General features: G+C 36.4%; 1 protein-coding gene across 2 annotated transcripts in view; it reads right to left on the bottom strand.

The window, feature by feature from the left end:
- LOC150105803 (sushi, von Willebrand factor type A, EGF and pentraxin domain-containing protein 1-like) overlaps positions 1-18,452 on the bottom strand; it is a 358,579-nt gene that overhangs the window by 232,758 nt on the left and 107,369 nt on the right. For both annotated transcript variants that reach the window (XM_090394354.1, XM_090394355.1), the window contains exons 11-12: positions 17,607-17,751; positions 5,796-6,011 (exon numbers count right to left, since the gene is read on the bottom strand). In XM_090394354.1, the coding sequence (XP_090250480.1) occupies positions 5,796-6,011; positions 17,607-17,751 (361 nt within the window). The remainder of the gene's footprint in view (positions 1-5,795; positions 6,012-17,606; positions 17,752-18,452) is intronic.

The raw sequence follows: 18,452 nt of genomic DNA on the forward strand, positions 1-18,452 counted from the left end.
TGTAGAATGTGTTAAGAACAATGGGAGTCCCATAGCATTTCATTATCCTTCGAGGAATCTTTATTATGAACAAGAAACTACTGTCCGAACAGATCTTGGAGAAACTGAGTATTTCACAATAGGTAAAGGGGTGTGACAAGGATGTATTTTATCTCCATACCTGTTTAACTTGTACAGCGAATACATATTAAGAATGGCAGGGCTGGAGGAGTCTTCAGTTGGAATTAAAATTGGTGGAAAAAATATTAATAATTTGAGGTATGCAAATGATACCACCTTGCTAGCAGAATGCAAAGAAGATCTGAAAGAATTTATTAAGAAAGTTAAAGAAGAAAGTGCTAAATATGGTCTTAAACTTAACCTCAAAAAGACAAAAGTTATGGCAATATGTGAACTTAATGATTTTGAAGTAGATGGGGAGAAAATGGAAGCAGTTAACAATTTTGTGTTCCTAGGATCCCGAATTGATAAAGATGATTATTGTACCGAAGAAGTTAGAAGAAGATTATTACTCGGAAAAAAAGCAATGACAAATTTAAGCAAGATCTTTAAAGATAAAGATATTAGCCTCACAACAAAAATCAGAATCATGAAAGCAATGGTATTCCCTGTGGTGCTATATGGATGTGAAAGTTGGACCCTGAGAAAGAGTGAAAGAAGGAAGATAGATGCATTTGAATTATGGGTTTGGAGACGCTTACTAAGAATACCATGGACTGCAAAGCAAACCAATAAATCAGTGATAGACAGAATAAGCCAGATCGCTCCCTTGAAGCTATGATCATCAAGCAAAAATTGTCATACTTCAGACATATTATGCGAGCAAATGACAGTCTGGAGAAGATGATGATGATGATGCTTGCTAAAGTTGATGGAAGCAAGAGAAGAGGAAGACCAAGAATTAGATGGGTGGATGGAGTTAAAGAAGCAACTGGAGTGCGCTTAGAGGTTCTGAAAGACATGGGCAGGGACAGATTGGAATGGAGAGTGTATCTTCGTGGAGTCGCCAGGAGTCGGAAACAGCTCAATGGATCATAACACACACGCACATAGACTTGTTGCTGCTTCCAATGCAATTTTGCAACCAATAGATATTAATAATTGGACTCTAGGGTTGATTTGGTTTTTTTTTTTCTCCTAAGAATCTGGATGGCACACATATTCAGCCTACTTAATATTTAGCATCCAGCATACTCCAGGACTCTGGGCAACCTTCAGCTAATATTGGAAACCATTCCATACCAACTGGTTGGAATCTATATGTATAATCATGGTGTCGATATGTATATATAGACTTCTTGTTGTTGCTCCCGATGTAATTTTACAACCAATAGATAATATTAATAATAGGACTAGCGTTGATGTAGTTTTTTTTTTTTTTTTTTTTTTTCCCCCCACCAGCGATCAGGCCAATAATTGTTGTAACAGTTGGTCAGTAACTTTCATGTAGATTGTAGTGCAGCTTGTTTCTCTGTATATAGTATATATGCTCCAGAAGATGACCTTGATATAAAGGTCGAAACGTCGAATGTGGATTTTGGTTTATATTAAATTAAAGTTTTACTCAAACACAGTTGTCTCCATAATTTTCCAAAATGTATTCGGATCACTGTGTAAGCCTAAAAGAAAGGATATCAACACAATATCTATCATACCTCTCCTTGAAACCATTAATAGACAAAGCACTCACAATTGATTCAGGCAACACATTCAAATCATTCACCACTCTCCAAGCAAAAAATCTAGTCCTCATGCCCTTGCTAACCACACTCTTACCCTAATTCCAGGGATGACCTCTTGTTCTACCCCTACTAGCCAAGTGCTGAAGCATTTTCCATGCATCAATCCTATAAAATCCTTTAAGTAACTTAAATGTTTCTAATATGTCCCATCAGTTTTTGCCTATTGACCAACTTTTGCAATCCACAAACCTTCAAGCTATCCTCATAAGTAGTACTGCACAGACTACTCACCATCTTGGTCACTCGCCAAGAAAGGAGGATGAGAGTATCTCAATAAGTATGGCTGTATTAATGAAGCATAGTAAATACTCACTAAGAAGTTGGGTTTGTTCTACAATTAGTTTCTTCCCTGTATCAAATGTAATGTCCTGCCCATTACAGCTAATTATATTTATTAATTAAAATGATAAAATTTCATTTTAATGAATGAATATACCAGGTATCTTTTTGTTATCGTTAAGCTTAAAGATGTTTTCATAAAACCTTATTTCATTTTCAGAATAATAATAAAACAATAGTTTTATAGAATTAACAGGGAACAAGTTTCCTGCTGGGCATGAATGTTTGTCTTTAGATGGGAGATGAATATTATCACCCAGTGAGTGACCAATGCCCCCCACCTTAATTAGAGATCTCAGTTGGTTTGAAAAGGTTTCATGTTTGGTCTCTAGGGAAGGATTTTCAGACTATGAAAATTGATTTATTTTTAAAAATAAAAAATAATAAAAATATTAAATATAAAAAAAAAATAAATAAACACCATAGTATTTTTTTCATTTTGTATGGGGTTCCCCCCTTTCCTCCCCCATATCTTTGGTCAGGTTGAGCCCTCTTAATGAGAGATTAAGTATGTATTTTATGGCTGTGGATCCATGTGCATTCATGGAGCTGGTTTGCCTATTCTGAGAGACGAAAAACCTGAGTTTCCAGGTGGAAAAAACCTCTATATCCATATGAGACCAGCTAATTCACCTTTAGTCAAAAAAGACCAGATAAACGTTCCTCATGTCATGGAAGGAATCAAACCCAGGTCTTTCCAACCAAAAGATTTCGTCTATACCAACTGAACTATGGAGGCTCTAGTAATAATGTACAATATGTTTATAACCTTTTGTGGGAGGGAGACACATTAAAAATAAATAAATAAATATGTATATAATGTGAAACAAAACTCAATTTAAGCAGCTGGACTAACTGTTATTTGACTATCTTGTTTTATTTTTATGTCTTCATTAGTAATAATAGAAGCAGAACAAAGTATATTTAATGTACTTTGTATATTTTATTATTATTATTATCATCAATATCTGACTTCCACGGAGTCTCATCTCATCTTCATTATACCCTCTTTTATCTTGCGGTGTCGAGAATTTAATTAATAATCAGACCTCAAACCGATCACAGGATAAAGTGGTCAGTCCTACGCCCAGGTGTATCCTATGTCCTGTAGTGTTGAGCTCAAGGCTGGTTTTCCTGCTCTGCAGGATGAAAAATCCCAGGATAAACTGGGGAAAAAACCCTACCGTCCACACCCAAGACCGGCTAATTTTGGCTATGGCTTTAGGAAGATTCTTCAGCTCCTCACGTCACCAACGGGAATCAAACCCAGGACATTCCTTTCCCAAGCATATGGTTGCGAAGTGCACAGCCACTAGGCTAACTGTGCAGATTCCATGGAGTCAGAGACTTAAAATTTCACTTTGCATAAAACTTTACATTTCTTTAAATTTCTCTTTGCATAAAACTTTTCATAATTTAAGTCCTTTTGAATCTATAGACAATTTAGTAATTCAAAATAATAAATTAATTAACTGAGCATGTTTAATTTAACAAGCAACAAATCATAATTAAACTATAATCTAATTATCCAGTTTTCTAAAATATTAAAAGTTACTTCAAGAGGATATGAGTAGATTTTTCTCCTGGATTCTGAACCAGAAATATAAACTACTTATTCACTATCCATAGTGTACTTGAAAAAATAATGGAATATGAGCCCCCTTCAATTGGAAAAGACCCAAATTCAGATCTTGTCATGATGAAAGGAATCTTTATGTGCCTTTTTTCAGTTGAAGGTAAGTTAGCTTTCCAGAAATTCAGGTTTTTCATTCCACAAAACCAGAGATTGTCTGAAGAACATATGCAATTTGCAATTTACAGATAAAAATACTATGTAGTGGCTGGTAGATGCAGATGGACTGTGCAATATTGTGGTGTGGCCTTCTGTAATGAATCCTTAGGTTCAATGGAGGTGTCATGCAATAACAACAGTTCTCTGAGTTCATATGAGGGTAAATTAGAGAGTATCTGTAATGTTTTGTGTGTGTGTGTGTGTGTGTGTGTGTAATTTTTTTCTTACTGACATAATCATATAATGTTTATAAGCCCGGTACAAAACTCATGTCGCCAGTAAAATAGCCTTTTGGCTTGTTATCGTAGTAATAACAATATATAAGTACACCAGTTTAGCAATTCGTTAGTAGAGGTATATGTAAGTTCGGTTCACTTAAAACCTTGATATTCCAGGTCTACCTACTCACTGATGAGACCTCAAAAAGGGCTGAAACCAGTCTGGGTAGTGACCTCTTCTCATAATGTAAAACAGTAATACATCTCCTAGGAGCTGCGTTTTACATTATGAGAGAATATTAAGGATAGTGATGGAGCTTGCTCCACCTTTGCTCCGAGTTGCCCTGATGTTGTACTACCCAAGTGATTACTTACGCTTGGGCTTGCCAATAATTTTTTCGGCATGAAACGCTAGGATTTCTATGGATTTCGATCCGAGTTTCGTACCGGCTGTAGAATAATACGATATTTACCATCTCCCTTAAACTTAACTTATGTCGCCGGTAAAATAGCCTTTTAGCTTGTTATTATAGAGTTATCATTCCATTGTATAAGACCCTGATCAGACCACAATTAGACTATTGTTCTCAAATTTGGTCTCCAGAATTTGAAGGAGATAAATTAACTGTGAAAAGGGTACAGAGGCGGATAACAAAGATGGTTTTTAGGACTGTACAATGTTAGTTATGAGCATCGGCTGAGGGAATGTGGATTGCAGAGTTTGGTGGATAGAAGAAGAAGAAGGAGAGGTGATATAATCGAGACTTTTAAAGTGTTGAGAGGCAGTTACAGGGTGGACAGTAGGGAGTTCTTTTGCTTAGTGGAACAGTGGGAAGGAGCAATGACAAGAGGCCATCACTGGAAGTTACAGAAGGAAGTTGTGAGCAAGAGGGTGAGGAGTGGTTTCTTTGCATGGAGGGTGGTTGAACTGTGGAATGCATTGCCTGATAGAGTGGTGAGAGCAAGAACAGTCGATGAGTTCAAGGAGTGGTATGATAGACTTTGTGTGTTCTAAGAAGGACCTCCCAAGATGAGTCTCTTGACTCCATGGAGGCCTAAATAATTATAATAATAACAAAATATCACAATTTCTACAAATCCATACCTTCTCACGTCTCCTGTTCAGTCACTACACAAACATATTGTTCATGTTTCACCATGCACACGTTGCATTCATGAGAGCAAATCATTTTCTAAAAGTCTACATTGTTAATAGCATTTGATCTTCATGCTACATGATGCATAGACTTAAGTGTACTGCTATTGTGTTCCGTTCAAGGCAATATTCAATAACCCATCTCACAATTCATGTTTGCGGATCACACAAAATGAAATGAGACAAAAGCTACATATACAATCATTCTGTTTATTTTTCAATAAACAGCAGTTTATTGAAAAATAAACAGAATGATTGTATATGTAGTTTATTTTTCAGAATAAACAGAATGATTGTATATGTAGTTTATTTTTCAGAATAAACAGAATGATTGTATATGTAGTTTATTTTTCAATACAAAGCAGCTCTTCCCCTCCCCTCCCCCAAGATACTATTTTCTTTGTTGTCATCAACAAAGAATAAAGTTGGTTAAACTGCTTTTGCCTAAAGTCTGGTCAAAATTTTTTCACAGATCAGTGATGACATGCAGGACAATTATGAGTAATTCTAGAAAATATTAGCATTTAATTTTTAACTCAATCACTTACCTGAACAATCAGGCCAGGGAAACTTGAAGGTACTTTTATGTCTAGAGGGTAATCTGCCCCATTTCTTAGTCTGCTGCACACAATAATATACTGGCTCTGGCTTTTCAACAAATTCATAGCCACTATTACAGAAGACACTGCAAAATCTTCCATCAACCCATGTATCACAAGCAACGCTACCATGAAGTGGAGGTGGTGCAAAAGGACATGGGTAAGCTGGGAGGATAAATAAATTATATTGATAAACATTAATAAATATTTATATATACTATTAGTGCTATTATGTTATAATAAGCAACAAGTCATGTTCATACTTGCTGTGAAAATGAATTGTATTTTAAATAATTAACATGAGTGTTTTTTAATTAACTAATCTGAGGATGTTTTAATTAACTGTGTGTGAAGTATAGCAATGGAGGCAGTGAGGTCTTTGTTTGAATTCAACAAGAAAAATCATTCGATGTAGTATGTGTGGAACGTATGCAATGGAGAAAGTGAAAAGTTTATGGGTAAATGAGATGATGTTGCTGCTAGAACTGGCCAGAAATGAATGTTCGTTAGGCAGACTGAGGAGTTTGAAATGTTAAATGCTATTGGAATTTCAAATGAGGAATCAAACAAGATGTGGCCAGAGAGGGACACATGAAATGAAACAGAGTAAGAATGAAGATTTATTAGAAGGTCAAATAGTGAAAACAGTATGAAAGGGGGTGAGAGTGTGATGAGATGAAAGAAATAAGGGAAAAAAGAAGGGTAGAGTATGGTGCTGATATTTTGAGACCCCAATGGGTGTTGGAAATACTACAAGTGAGAGACAAGAAAGCAACCATCAGGAAATCTAACATGAAAGAAGTAGTGGAAGAAGAAGTGCAAGAAAGCAAATACAAACAAACAAAGAAATAAAAAAGAATATGGTGGCATATGGTGATTTTTATTTTATGTTGTGTTCATACATGAGATGTGGTTTAATCAATCTACAGTGTACATCAGTACTATGTATGAGTAGTGAGTGAGAAGAGAAACTTATTTACATTTGATTTGAATGCCTGTATATGTATTCCTTCTGAAATACATGAGAGAGAGAGAGAACTATTTCACAATACATAAGTTACAGAGAAGGAGGAGAAGGAAAAGAAACTTCACCTATAAGTTTAGAGTTGAACTGTGAAGGGATGTTGGGTGCCAGCTTTATGTGTTTCAACGGATTTAGTAGAGTGAAAGAATTATTGATGCTAGTTCATATAAACATTCACCATGGAAATATTTACAAAAGATACATATTTGCAGAAACCAAACATGTGTAAAAGCAGGTGTTGTAATTTGATAAAAGAAGGGTCACTGATCAATTTGAATGCCTTCTTCTGTATTATTTTAAGGGGAGCTCTTAGGAACAGATATGTGATTTGTGTTGTATAACGTTAATAACTACTCAGCAGTGAAGTAATGCCTGGAATGAAAGAAATTCCATTTTTTTTTTTTTTTTGGAAATTTTTTGAAAAGGCAATGGTTGTGAGATGTTTTTGCCAGGAGAGGCTTTAATGTCAGAGTAATTCCAAGAAGTGAAATCTTATCTTGTCTAAAGATTTCAGCAAGTTAATACTGAAAGAAAATAGTTATTTTTTGTGAGAAATAAGGCAGAACTTCTGCTAGCAAAGAAATTGACAAATTTATCTGAAACCCCCATTGGAGGATGGCTGTTTGGAGATCAAAATTGAGTTGGTATTGATATCCTTGGATGGGAACAATTTTATTATCATAAGAGGTGTGACTGTCAATGGACTGACAAAAATCATGCTTCCCAGATGCAAAAATTAATGATGTTAGTGAGACTATTAGGACACAAAAGGGTAAAGTGAAATAGTTGATCAATTTGGTTGGAATAAATGATTTGAAAGGAGAAAAGTATAGCATAAGGGAGAACATGAAAGAATTACTGGAAGTAGCAAAAGAAAAGAGTGAGAGAGTTAAGGCAGTGAGTTTATTGCCACGATATGACAGAGTAGAACTGAGAAGGAGGGCCATAATAGTGAATGACTCAATACATAAGTTATGAGGAGGAATAATGTGGAGTTTGTGGATGTGTGAAGTGAGTTTTATGAGCAAAAGAAATTATACAAGAAGGTTGGTTTGCATCTGAATGGATATGGTGTTCAGAGTCTGGAAAAAGTGTTGTTTAAGTTTATCTGAACCCCCATTGGAGGATGGCTGTTTGGAGATCAAAATTGAGGGCATTGGAGACTGACGCTCTGTAAGTTGGCGATTTGTGCAGTGTAAGGTTTATCAAATGAAAGGGAGGAGTGTGGTGTCTGCTGTCAAGGAAACTAGAGCTTTTAGGGAGGAAGCTGTTGAGTGGGTATGCAGATACCAGTGAGGCAGTTGAGTGTAAGAATGTGCATTAGTACCACTGGTAACAAACCAGAATGGGATATAGGCTAGAGTATTATTAGTTTCCTTTTCCATAGTAAATTGGATTCTAGGGTGAAGGCTATTGAAGTGACATAGAAAAGTATCTAAATGTGTCTAGGCCATGAGACCAAATAGAAAATACAACATCTACATATCTCAACCAGGTAGAAGGTTCGAGAGGGGCTGAGACAAGAGTTTGTTTTTCAAAATCTTCCATAAAAAAACATTGTCAAGGGGAGGAGTGAGAAGGGAGACCCACAGAGTTAACCTTTATCTGTTTATAAACTTTGTTCTTTTTTTATTATTATTACGGGTATCTCCATGGAGTCAGTAGACTCATCGCGGGAGACCCAAACTAGCAAAACAATATCTGTCATATCTCTTCTTGAATTCATTTACAGACGAAGAGCTCACAACTAAGTCAGGCAATGAATTCCACTCATTCACCACCCTCCAGGCAAAAAACCTTGTTCTGACACCTTTGTTAACCACACTCTTCTTTAATTTCCAGAGATGACCTCTTGTTCTTCCATCACTATCACACAGCTGAAACATTTCCCCTGCATCAATCCTATAAAAACCTTTTAGTAATTTGAATGTTTCTATCATATCACCTCTTCTTCGCCTATCAACCAATCTCTGCACTCCACAAGCTCTCAATCTATCAATGTAGGGAGTATTTTTTATATCACTCACCAACTTGGTCACTCTTCTCTGAACCCTCTCCACAGCCTCCTGATCTCCAAGGAATCCAGGTGACCAGACCTGAGCACAGTAATCCAAATGTGGAAGTATCAATGCTTTATAAAGGGGAATAATAACCTCTTTATCTCTGGATGTCAGTGTGTTCCTCAACAACCAAGTAATCCTATGTGCAATCTTGGACACCTTAGCAATGTGTCCTCTGAACTTCATCTCCCTATCTACCAATACCCCTAAGTCCCTAGCCTCATCAATCTCTTGGAGTACCTTTCCATCGATGTAGTACACAGCTGGTAATCTTTTAATCCCAAAATGCATGACTTTACACTTTTCCACATTGAACTGACATCCATTTTCTTTTGCCCATTTTACCAGCTTATTTAAATCCTCCTGCAAACTTTCAACATCAGCTTGATTTTTTATTGCACTACACAACTTTGCATCATCAGCAAACAACTGAATATCTCCCTTTAAGCCGTTTCCTATATCATTTATATACAAATTAAACAACATTGGCCCAAGCACAGAGCCCTGAGGTACACCACTGGTCACCTGCCTCATTCTGGACTCGGCTCCTCCATACACCACCTTATGGTATCTCTCCCTGAGCCATTCTCCTATCCATATCACCAATTTAATATCCATTCCCATCTGCTCCAATTTGCGTAACAGTGTTCTATGGGGTATCCTGTCAAAAGCCTTAGCAAAATCCAGAAGTACCACTGTGTAGCCAGTTCCTTTGTCCAACTTGGATGTTATTCTATTATGAATAGTTAATAGATTGCTAAGGCAGGATCTACCTTTAACAAAACCATGTTGGCCTCTATAGAGTATCATATCCTGATCCACCCATTCTTGAATTTTGTCTTTAACCAACTTTTCCAATACTTTTACCACTACTCCTGAGATGGTGATTGGTCTGTAATTCAATACCGCAGTTTTAGAGCCACCCTTATGCAAAGGAACCACTTTGCCTAACTTCCACTCCCTAGGGACCATACCAGAGTTCAAACTTAAATTAAATATCCAGGTAAGAGGGGTTGACAATTCATTTGCACATTCACGCAACACCCGAGCTGATATTCCATCTAAGCCTACCGCAGTGTTTGCATTTAAGTTTTGCAATATATTTAATACCTCTGATTCTTTAGCTTCAATTCTCACATTAGGTATTGCTATAGGTATAGAGATATCCTCACTTGGGTGATAGACTTTTGAGAAGTGATCACTCAGTAACTCGACTATTACATCTGATTTTGTCACCTCAATACCATCAGCACCCACTAAGGTTATCCTTCCGAAGTCATTCTTCCTCTTACTTGCCACATAGCGGAAGAACTCTTTGGGATTACCCTTGATCTCTTTGGCTAAGGTCTTCTCATAATCTGATTTAGCTTTTCTTACTATGCTGGTAACCTTCCTAGCTTGAGCCTTGTACTGCTCATGGGTGTCCTGATCGCCCTTCTCCTTGTAAATTCTCCATAACATTTTCTTTTTTTGCAGTTCAAGCTTGATACTACTGCTCATCCATCTAATGCCTGCCTTGTTTGACCTCCTGACCATAGGGACACAATCTGATATTGCTTTCCTCAGATACCCGCTGATTTTATCCCAAGCACTGCTAACATCTTTCCCTTGCAATATGTTTTGCCATGGGATGGCTGCAAGCTCACTCCGAAGCTTGTTATAATTGCCTAACCTGTAGTTCCGTATATACCCCTTCTTAATAGAAAAATCCACAGATTTTGCAACCTCCCAAGTCAATACCACATGATCGCTTTCACCAACTGGAGGTAACGAGGACACCTTACTTATGCATATAACCTCTGAACCAATAACCAGGTCCAACACTCTCACACCACGTGTCCCTTCAGTTACGTGCTGTTTCAAGTAATTATCTCGTAGAAGATGTATGAACTCCATTTCCTTTTTGCTACGAGATATTTCCTCCTTCCAATTGATATCACCATAATTAAAATCCCCCATAATAATCACTAAGCCTTCACTCATTGCACTAAGTTGCTGATGCATGAATTCAATATCTTCCCCCGTACTCCCTGGCCTATAGCAGCATCCAACTCTATATTTGGTTGCGTTGGTCACTATTTCGCACCAGACTGCCTCAAATGAACTCTCATTCACATGTCTATCATCATGATATACTACTTTCTTTGGCTGCAACACATCGGCTATCATCAACAGTACTCCTCCTCCTGTTCTATCTTCTCTATCCTCCCTGAAAATACTGTACCCTTCACATTCAATTCCAGTGACCACATCTTCTGCTGACAGCCAAGTTTCACTAATGCCTACAACTTTTGGTGAGATTTCACTGACTAATGCCAAAAATTCTTCTCTCTTATTTCGAATGCTTCTAGCATTGGTATACAAAAATTGCAGATTCCCTCTAGATCTTGTACCGGCTTTAGAACTGATATATAAGTCACTAACTACCGTAGTCCTATGCCGATTTTTATCCCCTCTCTTCTGCAATTTATTCTGCCTATAAGGATCAATAAATACACAATCAGTGCTAAAGTTTCTCTCTCTTACACTCAACCTTTTCAATATTAGTTTCCCTGCCCAATAACTTCAACCTGTTCAGAAAACAATAACTCCTTCAATCGCTTATGTCCTTCCATGTTAAGATGCAGTCCATCTCTAGCATACAACTGCCTTTTTCCTTCAAACACACTCCAAACATCAACAAACTCCAGACCTCTTTTTCTGCACATTCTTGCAATCATATCATTCATTATCATTGCTCGTCTACTTAACTCGTAATTGTCAAAACGAGGCAGCACGCACACTATTCTCCCATTGACACTTTTCCTCTTCACAATATCTAATAATGTTCTTAAATCTTTTCCTACCCGATTTATACTACCTCTCAGGTCATTCGTACCCACCATAACTATCATCTTGTCTGTTTCATGCCCTCTCTTTATCGCTAAAGCCACTCTTTCTATTGTACCATCAGCCCAGCACTCCTCATGCATACCACTCTCTTTTTTTTTCCTGTTTTGGGGCCACTGTTGTTCAATTTGTATATTAATGATATTGAGATGGGTTTAACTGATGATATGGAACTATTTGCAGATGATGCAAAATTGGGGAGAGCAATGCAGAGTCAAGCAGATGTTATGGCTTTACTGGATTGAAGAGATTATATGAATAGGCAGGTAAGTGGAACTATCTAGTTCAATATTGCAAAGTGTAAGGTTTTAAAATGTGGCAAGCAACAATGGGATGCAAAGTATATGCTTGATGGGGGAAACTTTAAAGGAGGTAGAGTAGATGAGAGATCTGGGAGTGATGGTGGAGAAGGACTTGAAATTCAGGGTCCCACATTGCACAAGTTATGAAGTCATCACAACAGATAATGGCAATGATGTGCCGAAATAAAGAGGTTATGATTCAATTGTATAAGGCCTTGATCAGGCCTCATATAGATTACTGTAAACATATTTGGTCATCAAGTTTGCATGGTGATGAGGATATGTTAGAAAAGGAATGTGAAGTATGAAGACAGATTGAAGGAACGTAAATCACAAAGCCTTGTGAATAGGAGGAGGAAGGATATGACTGAGACATGAGTTAAGAATTATCAAGTTGATATGGAAGAAATTTTTCAGAGAATAGGAGGGGGGGGGGGGTAGAACAAGAGACCATCCCTGGAAACTGTATGAGGGTATAAATAGAGGAGTGAGGAACACGTTCTTTGCATGGAGAGGTTGGTGAATGAAATGCATTGCCTGAGTGTGTGTTGTGAATGTAGAGACACTGAATCAGTTGAAGGCACATTTGGATTAACTTTGTATGTAATGGTGTGCACCTCCTGCAATGAGTCTCTGACTCCATGGAGGTCAGATAATAATACTTAAAAAGAATCCCCATTAAATCATGTTCTATATGCTTCATCCAAATTTATATCATATTTCCTTGGAGAACTGCTGAGAGTTCATTTTTTTGTTTTATATTAATCCTAGACACATATCAGTAGCACATGTGAGCAAACAAAAATAGATCTTATTGACACATGAACTTGAATCACAGAATTCAGGATCCTAATCATTACAAACTTGTCATTGTTCTATTAAATGATTATTCCAATATTGCCGTACTTTTAAATATACTACTACTATCATAATATAGCCTTTCTGTATTCTACCAAAAAATCCAAGTAGTTCTCCATCCATGGCAGGAATTACTTCATCCTGTGGTTCAGTGTAAGTTGCAAACACAAGGTATTATGCGTGTGTGTGTGCGTGTGTGCATGCACACACGTGTCATGTATGATACAGAACATGACACGTGTCATGTTCTGTATCATACCTTTTTTTTATCTTTTTTTAATCAGCTGTAATAATTGTAATCCTTTATGATAAGATGTTTGCAGTTTTTATTCGTTTCCACTTCCTTTGTCCTCAAATGTTATTCAATTTTCCTTTTGATCCTCAAGCTTTTCTCTTCAATGTCATCACAAAATAACAGTTCACTCATTTCGTATGGTGATTCAACGGCCGTGAGCCCCTTTTATGGGGAGGCAGGGCACCACCTCAATCCCCCCTATTTTTATCTGGGCTCAGGACCGGCACTGCTGACAATTCAGACCTATGGCTGGAGGGATTGTCTTAAGTATTCCTGACTGTATCCGTGTGTGTTCACGGGGCGGGTTTGCCTGCTTGCAGGAAGAGAAACCCCAGATAAACTGGGGGAGAAAAAACTGCTGTCCACACTCAAGACTGGCTAACTTGGCTATGGCTGAGGAAGATCCTTAAGCTCCTCACATCATCAATGGGAATCAAACCTAGGACACTCCTTCCCCAGGCATATGGTTGCGAAGTGCATAGCCACTAGGCTAACCACGCAGACTAATCAAGGCTAACCAAGCTTTTCTCTTCAATGTCATCACAAAATAACAGTATTTGCTCCTTATAATAAACATCTTAATTATTCTTCTTTTTTGAATAAGGTAGTAATATGGCTCTGTATCTACATAAATTTGCAGCAAGCCATGTTTCTCAGGATATCCCTAGTAGTTCATGATTAAGAGGAGATCAAAAAAATGACAGCAATTATAATTTTATGAAATATTATGCCAGAATGATTAGAATTCAGATGCATCAAAAATACTTTTCATATAAAGCAGAGAAATGCTATATAAAATATATCAACTCTCAGTTCAGTGAAGGATAAGAATGATCGAAAAAGAACTTCAAAGTTTATATAACTCCATCAATTGCAACTTACTGTACATTTGTAGGATAAAGCAATTTTTGGTGAAAAGTGCAGTGGAATGCTCGCTTTCACCCTACCTAGAAAACTTGGCAGACTATAAGAACATGAAGCATTGCACAGGCAGAGTTTTCCGCAGTAGTATTATTTAATCATTATATCTGCAAATTGGATCAAAAGTTTTATGAAACTTGAAATCAGCAAATAATCCAAATTTGCAAACAGGAACACAGACACTAACATAATGAACATTATAACAATACTAGAAATAAAGAATTAATACAGAAGTAAACAGTTAATGTACCGTCCCTTGAAAACACATATGCAAGTTCATATGAAATGTAATAAGTGTGATTGAATCTCTAAGTTAATCAGACGTATTTAACAGATATATGCTCTTTTAATGTGCAGAATTTTATGAATTATATCCAAAAATGTTCACTTCCAAGCAGGGACGAATTCTCTATGCTTGCAATGCTTGCTGCACAAGCTCATTACTTGAGAAAGAAGTAATATTTATTTGTTAATAAATGCATGCATTTATAAGCATTCCATTTAGACTTTTATTTTTGTAGACAGAAGACACCTTAAGCTTGCGCAGCAATAATTGAGGTTTGCATTGTGTATCGAAGGCCAGTGCTTGCTCATCTAGTCAAGTTACCATGGCTTGCTTGGTTGTGGGAACTTCCAGGTCCTCATTGCAGCACCATGATTTCATGAGTGCGCATAGCCATTTCCGCTCCCTCCATGTCATCTCACCCTGTTGCTTAACCACAGGTCATACGCAGTCAAGTAGCTCTAGCCAGGTCATACGCAGTCAATAAGCTTCAGTCAGCCTTTACAACTGTGCATGATGTTTAAGTGAACTGCTTTGTGGGGAACTATGTATGTAAACTGCATTTATTAGTTTTCTGTTAATTTTGAGGTGGTACTAAGATGGATACCAGACAGTTTTAGAAGTGTGTTATTGATAGTTTATTAAGAAATCCCTTTTTTCAGAGGAGTGTTCAGGACAAAAGTGATATTGTAAAGAACAGCAGGCCATGCCTGTCACTGCCAGATTTAAAAACTCATCACAAGGAAAAAAACAGAGAATATGTTCACTCATTCAGTGAGGGTCAGTACAAGAATATCCACTGGTTAGCAGGATTGAAGAAATTGAATAAGCTGTTTTGTTGGCCTTGTCTTCTGTTTTCTGGTGATAACAGGGATGTGGTGTAAAAGTGGTTTTAGCAACTTAAACACTTTGACATTGTCTATTACCAGGCATGAAAAATCTGCCAACCACATTAAGTGTTTTCTTCCATTAAACAGCTTTGGAAGAACAAGAATTGATCATCAGCTTGATGAACAGAAACATGTCAATGATGTACTGCATAATGAAAAGATGAAAAAAAAAAAATCACGAAATTCTGAAACACTTAATAGATGTTGTCCATTACTTATCAAAGCAAGAGCTACTATTTCGTGGTCATGATGAGTCCCTGACGTATGCAAACAGAGGAAATTATGTACAACTTCTTGATCTAATAAGTCAGTATGATCCTCTTTTGGCAACTCATTTGAAGGAGTCCTCTATTTTTAGAGGTACATCTTCAGCCATTCAGAACGACTCAATTGCTGCAATTACTTCAGTAGTTGTGGAGGTAATAAAGAAAGAGATTGAGCAAACAGACTTTGTGGAGCTAATTATGGACAAAACACCATAAACACGTCTCAGCTTTCGACTGGTCTTTGTTACATTGACGGCAACAGTGAAGTTCACAAAAGATTTCTGGGTTTCACTAATGTGAACCGAGATCGCTCTGCTGCAGCACTTTTCGAACACGTAAGTGCAGTTCTGAAGGAGTACAAGTGTGATAAAAAACTCGTGGTGCAGACATATGATGGTGCTGCCTAGCCGGTCAAGTGAGTGGTTTAAACAAACGGATCCAAGAATGAATATCTGCTCATGGCTTTAGGGCATTGTTACAGCCATTTGCTGAATTTAACACTACAGCAATCTGCTTCCAACATCAAAGAGTGTACAGCATTCTTTCAAACTATGTTAGGTCTTACTGCTTTCTTCTCAAAGTCTACAAAGAGGACAGCTGCTCTTAGGAACTTTCTTGAAAGGAAATTGTCCACTGCAATGCCAACGAGATGGAACTACACTTCACATATTGTGAACACTGTGAAAGAGAATTATGGTATGATAGAGGCATTCTTTCAACACATTTTGGATGCTTCAGATGACTGGGACAGTGACAGTTTTGAAAGCGCAAGTTTTTTTAACTTTCTCACATAAGTTTAACACTCAATTTCTACTGGTAGTATTTTCAAAGATTTTCTCATTTTCTGATGTTGTCTTTAAAATTTTGTAAACTAAATCTCTAGATATAGGGTATTGTGCCAAAACAATTGAAGAATTCTCTTTAAATATTCAGACTATGAGAGAGGAAGGTTTCATGAGTATTTATGACATGTTACACATGATATTAATGTTTGTGAAGGGAAACCATGTCATAAGAGACGTCATATGTGTGATGACTCAGACGAGTTAAGATTTAAGCGTCTTTTCAATGAAATCCTGGACATCATGTTATAAATTAGAGAGCGCTTCAAATCTATTGCAAATTTTCAGTTCTTTTCTCTCCTTAAATGCGATTTTTTTGAAAACTACAGAAATAAATTCCCTGATAGTGATGTAACATATCTGCAAAAAAAACCTATGGATCATTATTCGATATAGTTCACTTAAAGGTTGAACTAAGTGTAATGTACGCATCGTCTGAATTCAAAGACAAAAGCATTCCAGATTTGATGAATTTCATGCACAACAACAAAGTGTACTTGGGTATGCCTGAGGTTTTCAAACTCATAAAGTTGGTAGTAAGTATTCCTGCCACGACATCCTCCACAGAATGCTCATTTTTAGCATTAATACATACTGCAGGTCAACCCAAGGAAAAGAAAGACTGTCATCGTTAGCTCTTTTATCTATTGAGAAAATGTTGCTCGGGAAAATTAAGTTACAATCAACTTTTTATGACGATGCTACTGACCAGTTCATAAAGAAGAACTGTAGGGGGTAGAATTTGTATTCAAGTAGGTCAGCTAAATTGAAAAAGATTGAATATCATTTGTAAAATAAATGTTGTATTTGTATGATTAAATGTACATAAATTTCTAAATATATATAGTTTTAAATGGTCAGTAATTCATTATTCCACTAATCAGACTTCAATCACACCTCTCATTCCCTGAATGATAACAAGAGCAAGCTTGAATTTCAAGACCAGCATTTGTCCCTGCTTCCCAGAGAACAAAACAATTAGAATGCATCAACAAAAGTAATTTTTCTTATATTTGTTATCTTTTGTTTTTACAGCTATGGCCTTATATACTGTAGAAGATGATCTTATTAACAGTAGTACAGAATTTAAACAACTTCTGTAATTAAATCTATATTTTATTTAAACTTACACTTCATTTTCACATAAAACTGGCAAACAGCAATATTTCCTGATAAATCATTAACTTGGTATTTTACTAAACTTGTGGGTCCCCAAGAGAAAGAATCTCCACTTTTCCTGTTAGGTAAGGAATAGCTCAAATTTCCAGAATTGTCCTGAATAAATTTAAAATAAAACTTGTTATAAATATATCATTTTATGTATATATTTTCAATTTTAATCTCATATTAAAAAATATAGAATTGGATGAAAATTATAATGGAACAGTCCTTTAGTTATCATACTAAGGTAAGAAAAACTTTGATTCCATTTTTTTTTTAAATGATACTAAAAATAAAATAAAATTTTATTTTTCCATCCTGTTCCAGATGGATCATGAGTTACAATAACTTAAAATTCTGTTGAAAACAGGTATGAACATTACTGCATCATTAAGAATTGTGGTTATAACATGCAAATCAAACTTAATGTCTTTAAGATTTCATTTTCTGTAACCACATATCAAAAAGAATGAGCAATGGTATAACATATGAAGAATGCATGGTCTTGTACAATTTGTAAATAACAGAGTAGTGCTTCCCATCTCATCAAATAAACTGCAGACAAATTAGCTGATACATTCAAAAAACATAAAATCAAAGTGATTCTTGAAGAAATTATGCAAATATTTGGAATTACAGCTGACAATTTGTTTTCCAGCCAGTCTGGGAGGAAAACCTAAATTCCTGTGTTTTTCCTCCCTAATAAAACTCCTATCAACTCCACATGAAGCTATTTAACTCACCTTTAAATAAAATGCCCATTCATTAAGGGTTTTAAGAAATTAACACTCAGAGCAAGATAAGTTAACATCTAT

This window comes from Typopeltis vanoorti, chromosome 6, assembly GCF_054136105.1.
Source record: "Typopeltis vanoorti isolate ZY-2024b chromosome 6, IOZ_Tvanoo_1.0, whole genome shotgun sequence".
NCBI lineage: Eukaryota > Metazoa > Arthropoda > Arachnida > Uropygi > Thelyphonidae > Typopeltis > Typopeltis vanoorti.